At 46.7% G+C, this 21,632-nt stretch overlaps 1 protein-coding gene across 6 annotated transcripts in view; it reads right to left on the reverse strand.

Annotated features, from left to right (window-relative positions):
- The window catches only part of PLCH1 (phospholipase C eta 1), a 348,896-nt gene that overhangs the window by 208,106 nt on the left and 119,158 nt on the right, over positions 1–21,632 (reverse strand). Inside the window, exon 1 of one of the 6 annotated variants that reach the window (XM_076070314.1) lies at positions 14,537–15,036. The exons of the other annotated variants lie outside the window; for them this stretch is intronic. Coding sequence (XP_075926429.1) covers positions 14,537–14,582 — 46 coding nt within the window. The 5' untranslated portion in view covers positions 14,583–15,036. Of the gene's footprint in view, positions 1–14,536; positions 15,037–21,632 lie in introns of those variants that run through there. 6 annotated transcript variants of the gene reach the window in all.

Below are 21,632 nucleotides of genomic sequence, written 5' to 3' on the forward strand. Positions count from 1 at the left end.
GGAGTGCGCCCACAGGCCACGGCGACTTCAGAGCAATTGCCAAAGCGCCTCCCTGAAGTGACAAAAGCAAATATTGCCAATCGTCGTGGAGTCACTCCGTATTGATGGCTCTGGTTTACCACCGTCTCGGATTGGATTGAGAGTGAGAAAGAATGCGCACCGTGTGTGCATCCACGTTGACCCTTTGTTTTAAACTAACGGGGGGGGGGGGGAAAGATACGAAATCCAACTAAATATCGTAAGAAACAGATTTTGACTTTGTACAATAAGAGCGCAGCTTGTGAATTTATTCGGAACGTGAGTCAGATTGTGGACAATCGGAAGGATACATCATCACAGCCCTTGCCATTTCAACTTCCTATATACCGTACGATTATACCAGTGTGCCAGTACTGAGATTGGTACCAATGAATACAACTACGTTATTCAAGTAATGTCAAAGTGACCCCATGTCCATATGAGTATTGGCGCAGTGATCTGCTAGTGGCCCTGATAGAGCGATACATTCATTGCATGTGCCCATGCCAGGAGCCAGTCTATCTAGAGAACAACCGTCTCTATTGCTTCAACACAGCCACCATCATCACCTGCTTCACCTTTACCATCATCGCCATCACCACATTCACCTTCACAATAAGCAACTTGTCCAATTTTCCCATCATTAATATTATCGTAATCATCGCTGATTCTCAACCTACACGAGTCTGCCAGTGATTCAAATGTTCTGCCATGCTGCCTTTACAATGCCGCATTCATACAAGTGGTGCGTTCCCAAAGCGCCTGGCTACCGCTAATGTCTACACTCTACAGCCAGAATGTCGCCATAGGCTTCAGGCGTATTTTGGAATGGTGAGTGAGAGTGGCACATCCGCTTATCTACGTCAAACCATCAGACAGAAACCTTTGATTTGAAACTATACACAGTATTCCAGAATGCATTCAAAACATGACTGTGAAAGATAACTGACAGGCGTTAACTGCTTTTCCTGCCCGAGCTCCACATTTTAGCATTAATGTCGTGCCCAGTTACAACTTGGAGGGATCTGATGTCACGTTTATGTGAAATGGTAGAGGGTGCAAGTCCAGTCTAGACCTCATTTTGCAATCTAAATATATACATTATAACACATTCCTGCGGAGGGAGCTGGTAGTAGGAACGTTGGGTTGCTCGGTCAATGGCCAGAGTCAACGGCGGCACCACGTGGTGTATTCCGCAAATATGCCCGACTGTGAGGGCGGGCACAAGCCGGCTTGAGTAGGTTAAACGTTGAGTTTTATAAGGGCACCACGGGGTGACCAGCCCCTCCCCACCCAGCCCCACCCCTCCCACCCCCCACCCAGCCCCACCCCACCCTCCCCTCCCCACCCAGCCCCACCCCTCCCATTTTTGGATGCACGACGGACGGACACTCAGGAGGTTCCTACCACTATAAACCGAATGTATGCTATACCTTTCCAAGCAGCATTCTTACTTCAGAGTTCAATAACACACGACAGAAGTCAGTGTGTAGCTCTCCAAGATGTAAGTTTTTTTTTTAAATGCATGACATAAAATGTGATCCATCAGGAAGTGTGTTGAACTGGCCACGCTAACATATAGAGGCTTCCCTCACCTTGTGCGGTAGGTAGATGCACCTCCGATTAGCACAGTTGGACATGTACGGTGCGGGAGAGGTTCAACACAGATGCATGCATGCGTTTCCAAAAAAATAAAAAGGGCCAGAAAATTTAAAGCGCACGAGACAGCTGTCTGCCGAGTAGCACACACACACAGCTCACACCCAGTAGACACAGCACAATGTTGTCCCATATCCGACTGCATAGGCGAATGTAGAATGAATTCAACCCGCATGCAGTGCATTTTGGGTAAAAAGAGGTGAACCGCACGTATGCTAAATTGAATTGCACAAATCCCTACCCGCATAAATCGTGGGGAAACTGTATAATAAAGTTATATTTATTTATTGCTTTCTTTAAAAAAATAAAGCTCTGTTTCTGGAATTCAAAGTGTTAATAGCCGTAAGATTATACAGTTAATAATTCAAAAGCGTCGGTAGTGTTTTATTGAAGTGAAATGAATGATGTAATGGATTTACATCCACAATGTCATTACCCGCCACCTGAACCACAGGTTGGCAACACAATGGTATATTCTGGTTCGCTAATGTATGATAGGAGCTTGAAAACAAAAAATCCATAACCAGATAGAGGGATGATATGAGTGAGTTAATGAAAGGAATGTGACATCACGATTCCCACGGTACTGAATTGAGTTATTTTAACAAAGCAACCACGAGAGTTCCAAAGACGAAAGATAATTCCGATGTGTGTGTGTTTTGGGGCCTCTCAATCAACGTAAAACGCTCCTCCGACAGTAACAGAGATAGCAAGTAAACACAGTCGTGCTAAAATGTTACGCACTTTGAGCGTTCCGTAATCGAACACAAACATTCCCGCGTAATGTTTTGCTCAAAAGATGTATTACAACTCCCCATTCGTTTGAAATGGAACTCCCAATGTAAAAAAAACCAGACACATTTTCAGTTTCTTGTGAAATATGCCATTATTTGTGCGAGATTCCCATCTTCTCTGGCTAAGAATAGACACTATGCATATGTAATGACCGACAAATGACCCCAAGCCAATACGCAGCCGAACGGCTATTTGAAAATAAACAAACGGTCTCCGATTGGTAGAAAGAGGCCTCCACAGCGATTGGTCGCGAGGCAGACATTTAAAGGGATTGGAGGAATAAGGTTTGAACGGAATCAATCGGAAAACAGAGAGTATCCGTTAGAGGGCTAAGACAGGGATTGGCTAATGTGGAAAAAAACAGGAACAAGGTTCCAGAAAGGGGGCCGAGGACTATCAAAGTGGAGCACACGAGGAGTGAGGACGTTGGGAGGAATTTACACGCCGGAAGACAAGGCGCGAAGCCTAGGGTCCTTTATTGTGTCCAAATAAAAAGTGGCTCTTGCTACTTTGTCGTCAGAGTCGTTACACATATAACAGTGTTTTCTCTCCATGCATTCTATGCACATCACCGCACCCAGAGGCATCCACTTATGGCAGGCAGCTGGCATTGCCGGCGCCCTATACTGGAAGATTACAGTGCAGCTGCGGCACAGTGGGCCAGTGCACTCGGCTTTGAACGCGGTGGGCCGAGTTCAATTCCCAACCACGGCTAACATCAGTGGCGAGTGGATATCTGGAACTGATCCTGCCGCACCCGCCCGCCCCCCCCGCCCCCCCCCCCCCAACTTAACGAACCCACACTGTGTGGCGAAGTATGATCAGACATCCCCACCCTCCACGACCGAGAGACGGGTGAGGCCTTCATCCAGTCGGGGACTGACGGAAGGGCTATGAATTATTTATCGTTTGTACACTTTACCTCGCCAAAGGGGATGCAGCGGTAAGGCCAATGGCGTAGTGCCCGTCGCCCACTGGCACGTGGGGATTGGCTAACGTTGGCCCATCACTGGGTGAAACCTCGCACCGCTGCGTTTGTGGGTGCTCGTTCACAATTACACCTCGTTGGATTCATGACACGAATTTTTTTTTTAATATATATACCGTGAAGCTATAACATTGTTTTTCCTCGAGCTCAAGCACAGTTACATTCTTTTGAATAACCGAAAGCCTGTGCTGTGAATAAAAACGAATTTGTTTTTAATGCTACAGTTGCGCAACAGGGGCGTTTCGTTGAAAGTGTCCACGTTTACTGACGTGAGCCCTCGCGTGAAGCCTCGTTTGAAGAACACAAACAAGCGTGGAGATGGATGCTGCCGGTTGCACTGAAGAGACAGAGAAGAGAGGAAACGCCGTGGATAGGGAACGAGCGTCAAGTGAACGGCATCACATTGACTGTAAAGTAAGCAGGTTTGGGCAGGCCACGTTGCTATAGAGGGGTTGTTCCCAACAACGTGGTCCGTGGACAACCCATGGTCCTCAAGGCCGTGGAAAAAAAATTGTACGTGGTTACGATTTCTTCACAAAGCACCGGATTTTATTTTTTGAACTGCGCGGAGGTCTGGTACATTTTTTTTTATATTTCTGAGGGTTCACAGTGGCCCAAGGGTTCGGGAACAGATTTTCTCCATTGGATGACGGCCTATGCATAAATCCGTGACAGATTGGCAGCCAAATGTGTGGGACCATGGGCGCGAGGAAGAGTGACAACGACGGAACGCGTGCAGGAGCGAGATAGGCCATAGGGTGGGCAATACCGCGAGAGGCATGACATCGGTGTGGGAGAGGCATTTATCCAGCAGTGGATAGATCAGGGCAAAACAATGATTATGAGTATTACAAACGAAAAAAAAACCTGCTCCCTATATTATGAGCAAAGTCCCCATGCTCAAATGAGCATTGGAAGATATTCATCCCCATGGGTGCTCTTGAGCAAAGAGTGAGAAATTCCTAATTCCCATGGGTGCACCATGATACCCCACTGACAGCCACGGTCGACTTTCTAACAAAGCTGCATTGGGTTTTTTTGCAAGTTGTCAAACGTGAAAGAAGGAAGAGTGAAGGTATGAGGGCCATTGATTATTATTATTATTATTATTGGCTGATAGCTGCAGTCTAAAAATAATTTGGCTGAGACGCTGGAGCTAAATATGATGCAGGGTGAATGACCAGCATAGAAATACCTCTACCGCATGAACACACACACACACGGCTCTGCCATCAAAGAAAACAACAACTGCTTGAGATGGGATGATATATTACTGCCTGCTCATTCAAAGTCAATGTGTCTCCCTCTGTAAACAAGCACTGAGCGATGCTCACCACCATCATCATCATTGCCAGCCCTGAACGAGTGGTGGTAATTCCATGTGGTCATCTCCATATGAGAGACCCCGGGGCATCCTGTGGATGTCCCACAAAGTGGAACCCAAATTTACTGGCCCCGAAGAGGATGATTGGCCGAATCAGCCACTCAACTGGAATTTGAATTCCCCACATTTTGATCTAAGTACCAGTGCAACCAAAGGTCCAAACCAACTGAACCCAGTTCTAATTTGAAATGGCTCTAGTCAAACATAAGAGTGGCGGCGCTTGTCTGAAGACCTTCGACCTATCACTGACCTCATTCAATCACAACAGTCATTTTAGTGGAGACAAAAAAACAGCCAATTTCAATTGGCAAGCAGTGGCAACTTGATAAGAAAGCGATGTTGGCCATACCACCCCCCTCATTCGCTGCGCCGGTCTTAATAGGTGCTCGCCAATAAATAAAAACACTTTCCCCAACAGTTTATGTAGGCCTATGCAGGGGAGCTTTGCCTTTGTTTCGTGGGAATGAGCGAGTGTGTACATGCACAGTAGTAGCACACAGATTCAGGCACGGTGTTACTGCGATCCCGGTGATACAAGTTTCACTCCCGACCACGATGAGCATCAATTAATGCGGGTTTTCACCACGGAGTACCCAATGCAGTACGTGCACATTAATCAGCACTGGTAGGACAGAAGTGGCTGTGTGTGTGTTTACTGACCATACCGCTCTCTTGTGTGCCGTGTCAGCCTTAATATGTCCTCACCAATAGCCATTTCTGTTTATAAGTATATGCATTTCAAGTCTTTGCTGTGTACTTTGTGTGCATTGTGCAACATACCTCCCAATGCATTTCCCCTACACGGCAGCGTGTAGGGGAAAGTCATTCCCAAAAAGATCTGGCACGTGTTGCTCTTTGCTGTCTTTTGATCTTTATTGAGGCCACGTTGTGGAATGCCAGTCGTGGGAGACAAGGGCCATCCCTATCACCCTTGCATGTCAACATCCAGTACCGATGGGACAACGTGCACATCCTGAGAATGACCTATTTTTCCCAGTCTCTCTCTTCCCAGATAACGATGTGTATCACAAATGCCAACGTTGCGTTATTCCCACTTAATTTAACATCAGAAACTGTGGGGCAGCTGGCTTATTGTGTAATTGGTAATGATCGGTTTAAGCGCAGTGCACAATCTGCACACACGTGGACATGGTACGCTTATAAAGGCATTTAACCAAAACGTCTGAATGCTAAATTGAAAAGGAAAACTATGCTTTTCTGTCCATAAATAAGCTCCACTGCAGCCAGATTGAGCTGGCTGGATGTCACTGTAGTTTGGTGTTTGACTTTGCAATCATAAGAATTATGGTTCAAATCGTGGTTTGTGGTCGATTAATTCCATCATTCCTCCAGGGCGAATAAAGGGATGTGGAATTGCCAGCAGTGGTTCAGGGCATCCAACACAGGTGAGCAATACTCAAGGACACACTTTGACATGTGGCTTATAATTCATATTACCATTGTCAAGAGAGAGCTGTTTCTTGTTCTCTTATCTAAGTTGAAATCCATAAAAAAAAAAATTACCCGTGCGAAAATTGCTGTCGTTATGTAGCACCCGGTTTCTTCTTGGATAATGAATATAGATGTAGCTCAACTGGTTACATAATGGTCACTTGCAATCAATCGCACAAAGAAGAGCAAGTTGAGTATGGCCACATGCCCAGGTATTCTTTGTGAGTGTGAGGCCACTATCATTTATCGTTACTTGATATATTAATTTTATACTTTATATTCCATGTGCTCTCTTACCTTCGAAAACAAGGAAACTTTGAACGGATAGCCACAGGCGCAGACTTCGTTGGGCTGAATGAGCACTGCCCAGCGACAATGCAAATCCAGTCCCATCGTTCCACATCGGTGAAACTTCTCCGAAAAGTCAACACGTCGACTCTGAGCCATTGCGAACCGCACACAAGTCACCTTTCTCCCCTGTCAGTCGTGTCAATTTTCGGCCTCGGGAAACACGCAGCCTTTGAGCCCGCCCTGCAGTCGTTTCATTCGCTTCCATTATTAATGCAGCAAATCGATGAGTTAAAAAAAAATGTTAGCGATGAAACGTGCGTACCGGCCGACTTAAGTGAAGAGTGGGGAACGCTTTGTTGTCGGGAGACATCAGTGACCACGCCGCCAATCAGGGGTCAACAATGCATACATACGATTGTTTGCTGCACAGCGATTGGTCTTTGTTTATATATATACATAACTGTAGCACATTTACCGACACCGAGTGCATAATTTACAAAAGTGCCTACATTAATTTCTAATCTAACAATTGTTGCCTTTTGTAAGAGGTTAATCTAACGCAGCAGCCGCAGCAGCGTTTCCGTCTATTTATACCCAGCAGAGCAATCACAGACAGTTTTTCTTTTTCTCCAACAATAAAAGGTGGCATATGAAGGTAATCTAAACAAATGACTATAAACTAGTTTTATTTTACCACGGAAGGCTCCCTGAGCTGTATAGCTGTCTTTAAGAAGCGACCTGGCCACAAATGATAACTCAACGAAGTGGCTTGTCGCATGCAAATGTATGGCAGCCAAATGCTCTAAACGCGTGATGATGTTGTTTATAAATTTTGGAGGGAAAAACCGGAGGACCCGGAGAAAAATCCACGCGACCACGGGGAGAGAGAGAGAGAGAACACGTAAACTCCAAATATACAGCAGCAGGCGTCAGCGTCGGGATCGAACCCACGCACTCCTGTATACCAGGCGAGGTAGGTAACATCTGGCCACTTAACCAAACCCATGGGCAAATTCCGTGGATATATTTGCACGCAACTTTCAGCTCAGAGAAAGGAAAAAAAAAACAACTCACAACAGCGCATCCTTTTGTCGTGCGCTTCATCGCTGGCGTCTTTTGGGTAAATAATGACCCGAGCAACGTGCCCGAACAAGAGACAATGTCCGTCCGAATATGTTTTCATGATGCCGATATAATGACCCGAAATGCTGCGGTGTGAAATATCCTTGGCCCCAAATATCGTTGTGCGAATAGTGCCAAAGTGGGATTTTTCACCGAAATAATCAAGAAGTAAATGCGGGGTTGTGTTTCAGCTCCTGTTTGCAGGTCCAGATTCAGAAGCGACGATTACACGCAGCATTTCTGCTATTTTAGTTGTTGTTTTTTTTGTTCGTTGCAATGAAGGTACGCACACACCAAGCCCGGTACAGAGCGCCCGGGGTTTTGATTCTGGCGAGAGGAACAGAAAAACCCACGAGAAGCGAAATGGGGGAGGGAGGGAGCGCTTTCCAGTGCTTGCACGAGTCTAGGTGTGGGGGAGGAGAGTGGGAGTTTGTGCTTGTGAGCTGGGGGGGGGGGCAAGTGCAGGTGGGAACAGCAATCAGGTGTGGCGAGGGGGTGACAAAGGGACACACACATGCAAATCATGTAACATACATGCGGATTTCATGAGATGGGGGTTACAACCTCGCCTCCGTGCCGTGGCCCATCTACCCTCAACTGACGAAAGGAAAAATAGGAGAAACGGGGCGTGGGTTTTTTTGTTGTTGTTGATTTCCATGTTTTGTTTTCAAAGTTGCAGAGCGCAGGGCCCAAAAGGCCCAAGATGGCGAACGGAGAAAGTGTCCCCGATGAAAGGGAATTCCACTGTGCACCAGCGTGAGTAAGGAAGCAATGCGGAGAGGGGTTTTGACCTGCAGCGTGTGTGGTTGGTTGAACGCGGTACGGTACGGATGGGTCATTCGTGAAACAATCGCTGATGAATACTCGCAAAGTAGGTGGACGTAGTCACTTAACTGAAACACGACCGATATTTGAACTCACTATTTTAGGATTTTACACACTGCTTCCGCAAACAACTGGCCTTTCGGTTGTCACAATGTGTTGTGTACCGTACACGCGATACAAAGAGGAATGACAATTATACACCAACCGAAATGACAATGTGATACAAAAAAATATCTGAGCTGTACTGCCTAGATATGATCATTTAGAAATGACCATTATCACCGTCATATTTGTAAGTCAAGTACTCTGCGATGTGTATGAATGGTTTTCTTGGCCGGGTTTAACAACGGGTTCTCTACCGTCGACAACATACGTGTTGTTCATCAGATTCTGTAAGATGCTCATAAGTATCACACACCACTCCGCGTTGGCTGTGTAGACTATGCAAATGCATGAAACACAGTGGAAATGTATACAGTCGTCCAGGCTCTCACAAGCCATAGCACAATTATTGAACGTAAGAAACGTAGCAATGTGCCTTGATACGAAACGTGTTAAAAGGGGGTGTACGTACACTGGCATGATTTGTGGAACTGAAAGTACGCAGTGACAAAGCAAATGAATCAAGAGGTGAAAACTACGCAAAGAAGCATGCAGATACACACGCTTGGAATTGCAGTGAGAGACGCAGAAAGAGAAACACGTGGATCGGAGAACCTAACACAAGTTAAAGACGTAATCGATTATTGTTTAGGTGACAGGCTTGGGCAGGACATCACCAGGGGCGATGACGGTCGGTGGTCGAGCCTAACCACAGAGTGGCAGCCAAAGCAGGGAGCGACCCTCGAGAGCAAATCCACCGTGGACGATGGAGCGATAAGATCGGCTCGTGTGCGGGCACTTAAATAGACTGTTGCATCGTAACACCACGAGGGAAGAAGATGGATTGAGCAAGCATTCATACAGCAGTGGGTGTACGTTATAAAGGGTTGTTTTGGGTTAGTATCGCGTGAATGTAAATGTGTCGTTCACCCACCACCATCCGACACAGCCAATTAGTAAGGTTTGTCAAGTAAACAAAACGTGCTAATTAGTTACTACTTCAGCGCACCGCTGTGCTGGAGAGGAAATCCACAACAATTACAATTTGAGCACGACCTTTCGCTCGTGAATACAGCCAGCTTCATCAGGCGATTTGCCAGAATTGTGAAGAAGTCTTCCTGCTTTCGGTCTTAAAGTGGACGGCTGATTATAACAATTCGTCCAATTCTGCAGCTTGGCACTCAGGCCTTCTTACCCGCACCGCTTTAAGATGTTCATTGAATGAACCCTAATAATGTCTGCGAGAAAGCTAGCCAGTGGTCGTGATGCGTCGGAGACCGTGGTTATAAGTCTCAACATGTGAACGTGATATCAGCACACAAAAGGATTGCAACTCTCCTGAGGACAATGTCATGAAGTTATTTCTTGGGCCCCTAGTGGTTGGGAGACAATGCGCTTATTTTCATTAATTTCCTGCAGCGCTTTATCAAAAACGGGGGGGTGGGGGGGGGGTGGGGGCGCGGGATTGTATTCGAGCCCTGTGCCAGGAGCGTCACCCATGGTGGACAGAGAAGCATTGCAAAAGAATGAGATTAAGAAATTTTTCTACGGTGCCGCAGAAATGTCAACCACAAAAGAAAGAAGTGTACTCTTTGGTTCTATTCGGTAAAGTCACGTAGGTGAAACAAATTAAATACATTGAAATAAAAATAAAATAAACAATTAAAACACGACGTTTCGGAGGCAAAGCAAGCTTCCGTCTTCAGGTGGGACCAGTCACAGCAACATCGCTGGCCCCACCTGAAGACGGAAGCTTCGAAACGCCGTGTTATAATTGTTTCGTTTATGTTTATTTCAATGTATTTTAATTTGTTTTACCTACGTGTCTTTACCTAATAGAACCAAAGAGTATGAATCATCGCAGTCACGAAAGCTTCCAATCTAGAAAGACGTTTGTCACGGGCGGACGGAAGCCCAAGAGGTGACACAAGTGACACAGAAAAATGAATAGCCAGTTGACATTCCGCAAAAAATATATATATATATATAATTTGCGCGAGAGACCTTTGCATTGTACGTGTCCATTGCACGTGGCGTTATTCAAACCGCTTCGTTTGTGCTGCCCTTTCCGCCTTGCGTTTGTAAGTGGCGAAGCGATCTCCTGCTTTGTTAAGCGAGCACAGCCTCCCGGCAACTTAAGAGCGCAGTGCTGCCGATGCAAATTGCACACACGGGGAAAAAAGAATGGCGCCCTCCGAAGCTTACCCGCCCCCCGCCCCTACCCCCTCTCACATACACACAACTAACGCACGCGCCTCTTCGCGATGGCTGTTTAAGCTGCACGTCGGTGCGAGCAATAACTCGGGAGCAAAATCCACGCCGCGTGGGATTTTGCTCCGTGTCGAGTCCCTTCCCTCTCGCATCCACCACGCGCGAGAAAACCCGGGTGGATTACGAGTTCACTACTACGGGATTAGTTTCCGCGTGTGCGGATTAGCGGACCGGGGGAATCTCGATTTAGTGACTGCGTAAACTGATGAGAAAGCCAAAAGCAATCAAAATGCATTTACAACATTCAGTTACATTTCCCCATCGGGACGTGGACCGAACAATCCCAGGCAGAATGCATCGAACAATGTTTAACCGCGTAAGATGTTATTCAGGATTCATTATCCCTTTCGCAGGGAAATAAATTCTACTTTGGATATAAAGGGATGCATACAATTTGGTTATGCATAATTGTCAAAATTGTAAATTACTCTATGACGCCAGAACACATTGGCCCATATTTTGCATAATATATATATATAAAATTAGGACTTTGAATGCATCAAACATCATGAATAAAATAAAATAAAAATTGAAAAAAATCCCAAATAACCCTATCCCTATTTAGTTAATGTTTTCCCAATAGGAACAAGATGAATGGAATGCAATGGCAATGCTTGCAGTGTCTGTGTCTGTAGCTGCGACGATTAACCATTAGCTAGTGAAATGATCGCCCAAGCTAACGCTCGCACACTTTGAAATCAACTTCACAAGCACGCTTTTGATAATGCACATCAGATAACCGCTTTGCAAGAGAGGAGCCAAGCAATCAGAGCTTGGCGGAGCACCATGCAGTCTCCGTGCATGCAACAAGCTTGCTCCGCTGCTGACATGAAGCTGCACTCTGCAGACATTGCGGGTGGGTGCAGGAACATATCAAGCACGTTCCACAAGCATTCATTGAACACTTTGCAGTGCTGCTGAATTTTCGGCACTGGGCCTGCATTGCAAGCTAAGCTCGAGGGTGAATTAATTTGCGACACCATTTAAATCGTAGTCTTTTTTTGTTTTACATCATTGATTTCCCCGAGTTTCATGGATGCTTGTGATTTTCCTCCACAATCTTATTGCATGGGTTATGGTCGCGCGGTGGTTTAGCCTGCTGAGCTATGCACCCGGCGGCATTGAGTTCGATTCCCGGCCAGGGCTAACACGAGATGGCAAGCGATCTCAGGCACGGTATTTCCCTCTTCCCTTTCACCAATCCGCACTGATCAGCGTGGTGAAGCATATTTAAACAAACCAACATGACTGACATGGCAGTGCGTGGCCTTCATCCATCGATTCATTTAAAATGGGTGGATTTCATTATTATTATTTACGACTCAATGGAGTTTAGCGCAGTGTCATTTGCAGAACGAAACACGTGGTTATTTATTTCATGTTACATCTATGGGCTTTAATGATCCTTGCAATAAAATGTTATTCAAACACATGCATGGTATAATGTGATTCAGATGCGAGATTGCCTGCTTGAGTTAGCTTCATCAGCAGCAGCAGCTCTGAGAATGTGTCAATTACAGGTGGCAGAGGGAATCAGGCTCATTTAATTTCAAATGACTGATTGTGCAGCAATCCTTATCTGCAATGATACACCACAGTAGGCATTTAAGTCTTACGCATGTGAAAACAATAATATTTTGGCGCACTGTATATAGCACGCAAAATGTAGCAAATACACACCATATTTTTCGATTTAAAGCTGTCGTGACTGCAGGGATTCATCTTCTTGGTTCTTTAATAATAAAATCTTTTATAAAATATTTTTTTTTATTTTTTTTATTTTTTTTCCCATTCTACGTGACTTTACCGAAAGAACCAAGAAGACACACCATATTGTCATTTATCCCCAAGCTGTTGGGGCAAGTGCTGGGAGTAAGCGCCTCTTAAGGTGCAAACAGAGGCTTTGTTAGCATCAACCTGTCAAAACCGCATATGCCTCCGTATATCTGATTCTGACACACTTCACCAGCGCATGTTCGGATACTAGTGGGCAATGGAGAATAATTAGCATTGATCATGATGCATTGTTGGAGACTTCTACACAGCCATTCATGGTATCTTACACATCAATATATGCACGTACATTACACGTTACAGTATATACGGGCAACTGCTCTGGAAATTTATAGAATCGCTCAAAATATTGCAACGTTGCATTCAAACTTCATGGTGGGGGGGGGGGAAAGGACAATTATGATTTTATAATTGCAAACTTAGCAGCAACAAGCACAGAGACGATGACAACCCACTTCCACTCTACTGCCGCAACTGCCCTGGATGCTGGTAAAACACTTCCACAATTGCACTCCAAACAGAGACAGATTTGTGCTCAGACACGAGATCCTCTCAAGAGCTGGGGGGGGGGGGGGCGGGGGGGTCTGAAGCCTTGATGACGCACACCCAAAGTATTCTAATTCGAAGTGAAAGTGACCACAGCCGCTCAGCGCAGTGGCCGTTGCGCAAGGTCGTTCAGTGCGACCTGTCAACTCCGGCACCCCCTTCAGTGACAACCGCCTCCCATCCTCTAACCTCACTCGACTATACTGGCAAAGGAGGTCTAATGATATACCTCCTCCACCCGCTCAACGCCCCAGTCACGCTTCGCTCAGCGGGGGGGGGGGGGGGGTCTCTCATTTTTCTCCGCTGCCCCCCCCCGTAGTTTAGAACTCCGTAGTAGTCCTCCTCCCACTACCCCTGTCATCTATGCTGTTGACTCCCTTACCACTGTTCAAGAGCCGAATGGCTCACAGCGCTATACCAAATAAATGGAACTGAACTGAAAAAAATAAGGCTTGAAGATCTTCCACTAAATCCTCTTGCCTATGACTGACTGCCCCTTTTTTATGTGTGAATATATATTTAAATAACTATGCCCACTCTTTTTGAACGTGCGACTTGAAACGCGGTTGCGTTTAAGATGCTGCATGCAGTCCACGTTGTATTATTTATACATGGTGGAGGAAGGGAGTGATGGCGCATTTGTTAGCATTCCGCACTATCAACCCGCTTGACCTGAATGCTATTCCCAATAACAGATAACATCAAGTGGCAAGCGATATCTGAATTGGTCCCTTCACAAACTCAACACTGAATAGCACGGAAAAGTATTGTCAAACAAGCCCGCTTGAACATCACTGTATCAGGAAGCCTTTCATCCAGTAGCGGACTGCAAAGGAGCCGTATATTCATACTCCCACGATAGTCACACGTTTGCCAACAAAAAAAATCTAGGAGCTCTTCACGTTTCGGTGGCTGACAACTAAATTCATTTGCAGGAGGGCACACGCACGTAATTTTTCACGTTAAATAATATACGCGATCAAATGTGGACGCAATTGCTTGTAAGATTTGATTTTCCTTTAACAACTTGGAGACGTTACCAATAATAACCGTCATTCTGGCACGGCAGGGAGAATGATAAGTTGATGGACCGCTTCTCGACTCTCGTCATTCAGCAACGAAACATGACTTACTTTCACGGCAATCATTACGTAACGGCGCGGATGAACGTTCGCTTCATTCACACACACGCGCACATATTTACGCACACATGCGCGCGCACACACACACAAACATAGCCGCCACACAGCTGAAGTGCTCGACGCAAGACAGAGAGTTGCTGCCGTTACCTTCACCACTCTGGAAGGAAGATTCTTCAGTGCACTCTGCCATCATGGAGCTCACTTCTTGTTTTGATATAAAATAAACAAAAACTCCTGCAATAAGACACCACCAGCGTCCTTTAGGGCGATCGAGCGCCTCTCAAGCAGAGTTCGTGGAAACTTTGTGACTTATACACGCAAGACGAAGCTTTTCCAAATGGCGCCACGCAATGTCTCGCTTTTGGCTCATGAGAAAGAACGAAAGAGATCTTTAAGGGAAGAAAAAAAACGCAAAACGCTAGGCGCAAACTTCTCCCGATGGGTGCATGCGACCTGGTCCCGTAGGCATCGCCGCCGACGATGGTATTATTATTATTATTTTTTTTCCTTAGCGACGACGCAGCACTTCTCAGATATTCAAGCCCGAGTTGTCGGCGACGCAACACTTGTGGGCAAGAGGAATTGGATACGAGCGGCCAGGATGGCTTGGCGATGAGCAGCCAAACCGGAGCGAGCGAGCGAGCGAGTGTCGGGCGGGCGGGCGGGGGGCGCGTGACACGGGGAGGCGCACACACGCACGCGCTCCTCGCTCGCACAACGTGCGCGCGCGCGCCCGCCCGCGCGCGCACGCCGCTTGCAGGGAATATAGCGGAGCCGGCTTTATCGCATCAGCGGGGCCTTAACCCCTTGCTTGCTGTAATCCAGAATCCAGTAAAACGGAGACGAGCATCTGGGCGCTCGGGATTGGACGACGGCCGTTTGTGATGAGCTGCTGTGGAAGGGGGGGGGGTTGGGTGAGGATGAGTTTGGGGGCTGGGTGTTTGTGTTGGTGTGTTGGTGGGGGGGGGGGTTCGACTCAGCCCCAAATGAGTATCGGGTGCGATGTGCGAACATCGGCATGGTGTCGTGCCGGCCTGCATAGGTGCTTGCTAACAACCACTTGCCCCAAAAGTCCGTTTCAGGTTATACGGGGGATCTTTGTCTTTATCTTGGGGGTGTGACTGGGATTGGTAGTGAGTGAGGCACATGGGTGGTGGCTAAACAGCAGCAGTGCACATTGAGAGATGGGAGGGGGGGGGGCAGTGTTTGATTGTGCCCTTCATTATCTCAAGTGGGGAAACAATTGGAGAAATCTATTGCAGCTTCCAGCAGCAAATGCTCGGAAGGGCACTACGCATGTTTTTTTTTGTTTCATGAATTTGTCCAATTAGCCTGGCGTGCAATTTAAATGTAAAAAATATATCAAATTCATACATTTTAAAGGCATATCGTGCATTGCATTGTGGCTGCCCAATTGCACATTGCATGTGTCCATATGCATCGCGTGAAAACCTACTCGCAAAAAAAATGTATACACGTGCGTACAAAATAAAGAAGGACTGGCATGCAAGCGCGGTGTGAGGAATTATGAAACGGTGTTAAAAATAGTTTTAGTTGCAACAAACACGCAGCGGGTATTAAACGCTCGGCCTCTGATGTGTCACTATTGATGTGCCTGCGGTGACAATCATTACAGGCTGACCACACCAAATAAATAAATAACCTGAAATAAAACAAGCCGACGGGAACAAGAATAGGAGGGGAAGAAATTTCATTTATTTTACGAGTTAACGCTTTTACCCATCTACCGATGCATCTTTCCAAACTGAATTTTGGCTGTAGCTAGAGAGGGCGGTGGAGGGCGGTGGAGGGGGGGGGAGGGGGTCAGGGAAAGTCCATTAGGAGGTAATAACAAGGCAGTAAGTAACAAGAAGATTTATGTGTCACTCGAAAAGATAGTGGCCGACCATCCCGCAGGCAGGCGAAGCCGCGCTGGCGCGCACGCGAGAGCCCAGCCGGAGTAGGCGCTGCGTTAACCGTTTGTTGTCCGGCGTTCGCGTCCAACGCGGAGGCCCTCCCCCCCCCCTCCCGCCTGTTCCGGCCGAGCGGCGCACAGACGCGCACGCACGCGCGCTGCAGCCACGGACGCCCTATGCAGCGGCGGCGGTTTCGCGTACGGTACAGAACCCGCGTCGATTAGCATCGAGCACTGAGCTCACGATACACGCCGCGTGCAAATCGACGATTTATAGATATATTGTTTTTGTTAAATGTTCCGCGTTATCCGTCATCGGGTCATGTCGTCCCCGCGGCGGCCACTATATAAGCCGCTACCATTGGCCGAAATGCTCAAAAGATTCGATTCTTTGACTGACTGGCGAACGTAAAGCAATTCCCGTGCTCTTGCCAGTGCTGGTGGAAGGGTCTCCACTGAACGAAAGTGTGCAGACCCCAACCCCCCCGCGCCAGGCGGGGTATTTTGGTCTACTCTTCCACGCTGACTTGAAAGTAATGGTAATTCATTTAAAAAATGGGCATGGGGGGTGAGTGAGCGTGTGGGAATCATTCCATCCGCAGTGCTTCGGGCGCTCCGCTCACATTCAAAATGTTGAAAAATTCAATTTCAGGTCGAGAGTCAACTCAGTCCACGTCACCTCTGCCAGTCGATAAAATAAGTTCCACTTAATGGAAAAATCGACAGCGTTCGTCTTAGAAAATAGAGATGTGTCCCCCGCCACGAGAATGTGGAATTTGGCTCGGGGCTGCCAGTGGAGACGAGGACATCCCAATGCTGACTTGATCACGAAGACGCCGAGCTGGAAGTAAACGACATCCATCCGACGGAGAGAACAAAGAACGTATGACATCTGTGAAACTCCTGGGCATCTGTGAAACTACTGGACGCCTGTGAAAAAGAGCTTCAGAGCTCATCGGATTCCTCCAGTATAAATATTCTAATGGTAAATCTTATGATTCTGACGAAGTGACGTCTTCGACTCTTATCTGCTCTTATATTTCTGGCCGCTCTATTTATGTGCTATGCAGAAGGACCATTGCCCAAAACGTCACCTTTTGTTTTGCCCTTGACGGCCACAGTGTTATTGACGAATGCGTGGAGAGAATAGGGTTGTCTGTATGTATGGTGAACTTCTCTCGCACCGTACGTAGCCAACCGTGCCGATCGGATGTGCGGGAACAGTGGGTTGCCACCACTGATGTACCAAATAAATCTGATCTGTTATGGGAAGAATGAAAATTTCTCACAGTGCTGGAAGAGGGGAGAAAGACGTGTACATTAATTGGCTTGAGTGCTGTGCAATTACGCAACTCACGAGACCCAGGACTTGTAATGTCTGACAGATCTCCCCAGGACAGCTACCACCAGTACAGGTGGCAAGCCCAATGGAGGAGAGTGACCTCTACCAGGTGAATGTGAATTTCCGACCAATGGCGCAATGTTGCCCATGGACACGACGAGCGCCCCAACGCAATTACGGCAGGCAATCACTCTGACTTTGACGTTATTGATACACGCAAACACCAATAATTAGCACCCTTTACTTAACCAAGTGGAAGCGAATTGAGACCGACTCAAGTAGAGATGCAGACCAATAGTTGTTGCATCGGAGCGTGTTCATTCGCATGCTTTTGCCGCAAGTACAGCATGCGTGGTTAATGCAGACTTGATGCCTTGCAATCGGTGTATCTATTTGGTGTTTACACTTCTTAACACCTCCTGTTGTTGTATTGCCAGAGCCTATTCTTATTCATTTTTGTGTTAGCCGCTATAATGTTGTCCTTTTACCTATTTATCCAGTTAAAAAAACACACGCTGAGTCGAGAGACGTGTTTTCAGTCGGGTCTACAGTTTTAATCGAGCTCCAGGTAATAGCGTTGCATTTGGCATATTCAGCACACAATCGCCTAGAAATAAAAAATAAAACTTTGTTTTAATATCTTGTTTTTTATTCTAACCCTATTTGTGCATTTTGTTCAGTGGCGATAAGGAACGAGCACTTGGATAACCAAGCTAGAAGGCCACCCACTGATAACCCATGTACAATCATGCTCATTTAATTTGTTATTATAGTTAACAGAGAGTCATATTGTCTGTGCACGATTCCGATCTCACGGGGCACAACGCAGCAGGGACACACAGCACGAGCCGAATCTACATGCTCTACAAATGGTAAAAAAATATATATAATATCGATTTACACATTGCACCACGATTCCTGCAACCATTTCAGATTTCTACACGATGGACATTGCAAAGTGGGGGGTGGGGGGAGGAAATATAATCCTATCAGATCATGACATGACCCGGATGTTGATTGTGTCACATTCCGATCCATGATTGATAGATCCGATTATCTGATTCTGTTCTCTCTTTTTTTAAGAGGAAAAAATATATTATAATAACAGATCGAAAACAATTCCAAATAAAACTCGTAGAGCACCCTGATATATATGTATCAACATTGAGATGTATGTGCAGGCAATGGCTCTTTGGCACGTATTTTTACGAAACATAATTTAAAAAAATGAATAAGCCGTGCGCTTGGCTGAATTAATAAAATCAGCCACTGTTTCTTTTGTAACCATTGCTATGAATGAAACCACATATTTGTAATTTTTCATTCATCCTGCGTTTGCCATTCAATTCGATCGCCAAATAAGCACACGGGGGCATGCGAACGTAGGCCAAGTACATTTCGGCAACACATCTGTACGAGTTTACCACCCGCTCACTTCCATTATACATGGTACAATCCACACTGAAAGCATTAAACCCATGTCGGCTACAACCAGCACAGTTCACAGATTGCGGCACATACCATGGCACGGAAGGGGAGGGGTAAGTCCTTTTCTCCTCATTATCTGCACTCACGTGTTACCTAAATGAAGACAGCACCAGATATTAAGGAAGGAGGATATCAAGTTCCCGGTTTAATTTCCATTCCAACGCGTGCAGCATACACATGCCCGTGTGCCTTAAATCAGCGGGGGTGGGGGGGGGCATCCCAGCACCAGCGTTTCCAATATGGTTAATGTGAGTTGTGGAGAAAAATCAATGAATTATTCAATTGAACTTTACCTGGCATGACTGCTCATGGAGGGAAATAATCGGCCGACTGAAAACCAAAACCCTCCACGCATCGACCATCTCAAACCTCCGGCACACGCGCGCTTGTGCCGTCATGCTGTGACTTAATCAAATGCAATGGTTACCTAAGCCCCTTCCACGAGATAACCCAAACAGCTCGATGCGGGCCGTTCACAAGTGTGACACACACACACTTGCAGGCCATTCTCCTGGCCCAGAATTTCACCACATGCTGCGTGCACAGTTCCGCTTGTTGTCAAATCGCCCAGAATGCACCCAATCTCACTATATACAAGCTAAGCATGCGTTGAACCTGGATAGTGCTTAGATGGGTGGCTAACATCCACAAACAACTGTTGTACTGTACTTCGATGCTCCCACATCTAGGCTCCCTGCCTATAACCCACAGTGACCAGTGTGGCGAAATACGGTCAAAGTATGCATGACATGACCAGGCCCTCACCCAGCAGTGAATGCACAAAAGGCCTTCACAAGCACACACACACCGTACTTTTAATGTTTACACATTAAGTACGCTTTGTACATCCAAACAAAGGGATCACCAAACTCACGATGGAATGCTGCTCACTGCCATAGAAACTATTAAGGCATCTTTGGACAGGTGGCTGGAAAGCGAGGCTACCTCGATAGAACCTGGCTCGAAGAGCGTTAACGGGGACCTTACACCGGAAGCCAAAGGTACGTGCGGAAAAAAAAAAACCGGCGGGCTCCACGTCCATGGGGGAAAAGGTTTATATTTGTCTGTTCGCTGGCACTGTTCACTTGCCTGATAATTATTCCCCGCGCTACAATTGCCCCACACGGCTCACGCCCTGCGTCACGGCAAAAGCGTTCGTCGTCAGTCAGAGGGCCTTCCAGCGGCACCAGCACTGTGCCACATTTTTCATTGTTTGCGTCAAAAAAAAAAGAACGTGCCGGGGGCCCCATTTCCCACCCCTTCTCTCGCCCGACACGCCCGCGAAAGTATTCCAATCAATCACCCTGCCATGCGCGGCCCGCCGCACCGTCACGCGCACTGCTACCCCTCGCCCGCGTATTTTTTTTATTTTTTTTGTTATGATTTTGTTTTGTTTTTGTTTTTTTTTATTCGCGGCTCAGTTTATATCTGGCAGGTGCCGCACGGGCAGAAGAAGCTCCTGCCACGGCGGCGAGAGCGACGCGAGGCTTACTTGGAAAGCGAACGCGCGTTCCGGTTTTTCTTTTTTTTTAAAGAGGCTGTCAGCTGACTGCAAACACACAAACACACACACACGCACGTCTCGGATACTTTAAACGCGTCGCATTTGCGGTGCGTTATGTGCAGGGTGACCCATTCCTCGAAAACTCGTGAAAATAATAGGGATGAATCACTGCGGAGAGAAAGCAGCATTTTATTTCAGAGCCTCTCACGATCATGACTCCCGCCAAATAGCTTCTACGCCTGTTAATGCTCTCCTCATGAAACATGCGGAGCCGTCGCTTTCACAAACGGCGGTCAACCGGTCCGTCGTGAGAGGGCCGTGATCAAACAGTGGGGCATCGATACGTGGATCGCCCTGTCGTTGCGAGCGAGAAAGCGAGCATGGAGACACGTTGTGTAAGAGTGTTTGCTCATTTAAAAATAACCTCAATGAGCAAAATTAATGAATAAGCCGATGGCGCACGCTCAACTGTCTTGGGAGATCCGCTAAGGTTTTTTTCTGAATAAATAAATTATTTTACGGGCACAGTGCGAACACTGTGTGCATATTCCATGCATTGTTGCGTTTCTTTCAATATGTTGCATCCGCATCTTTATTAAACGCAAACGTGAACTTTTGCTTCGTGGCTGCTATGAGCCAAGTGGTAGAAGTTCCACATCCCCTTGGCAGGGATCAACCTCGCTGTAGGAAAAAAAATCACTTTAGATTTTCTATGACAATGTTCCTCGCTTTATGCACCCCAGAGGGATGATGGGCTAAGTCAGTCTCCGACTGATGACAGGTATTTGTCAGCTCGTGTGCTTTAGCACCACCTAGACAACGACATAGATGTACATAAAATAGAAACATGTCAACTGATACTCAAGCTCCCCTCCCTCCCCACCCTCCACCCCCCGTGTTCCCTGTTTCCTGAAATTGTTACGAATAAATTACCAGATTTTCTACGCTCATATCAATTAGTTTAGAAATGGGCGATACTTAACAAGATCATCCA

The sequence above is a fragment of the Petromyzon marinus genome, chromosome 28 (assembly GCF_048934315.1).
Source record: "Petromyzon marinus isolate PM22_M1 ecotype Great Lakes invasive population chromosome 28, UKy_Petmar_22M1.pri1.0, whole genome shotgun sequence".
NCBI lineage: Eukaryota > Metazoa > Chordata > Hyperoartia > Petromyzontiformes > Petromyzontidae > Petromyzon > Petromyzon marinus.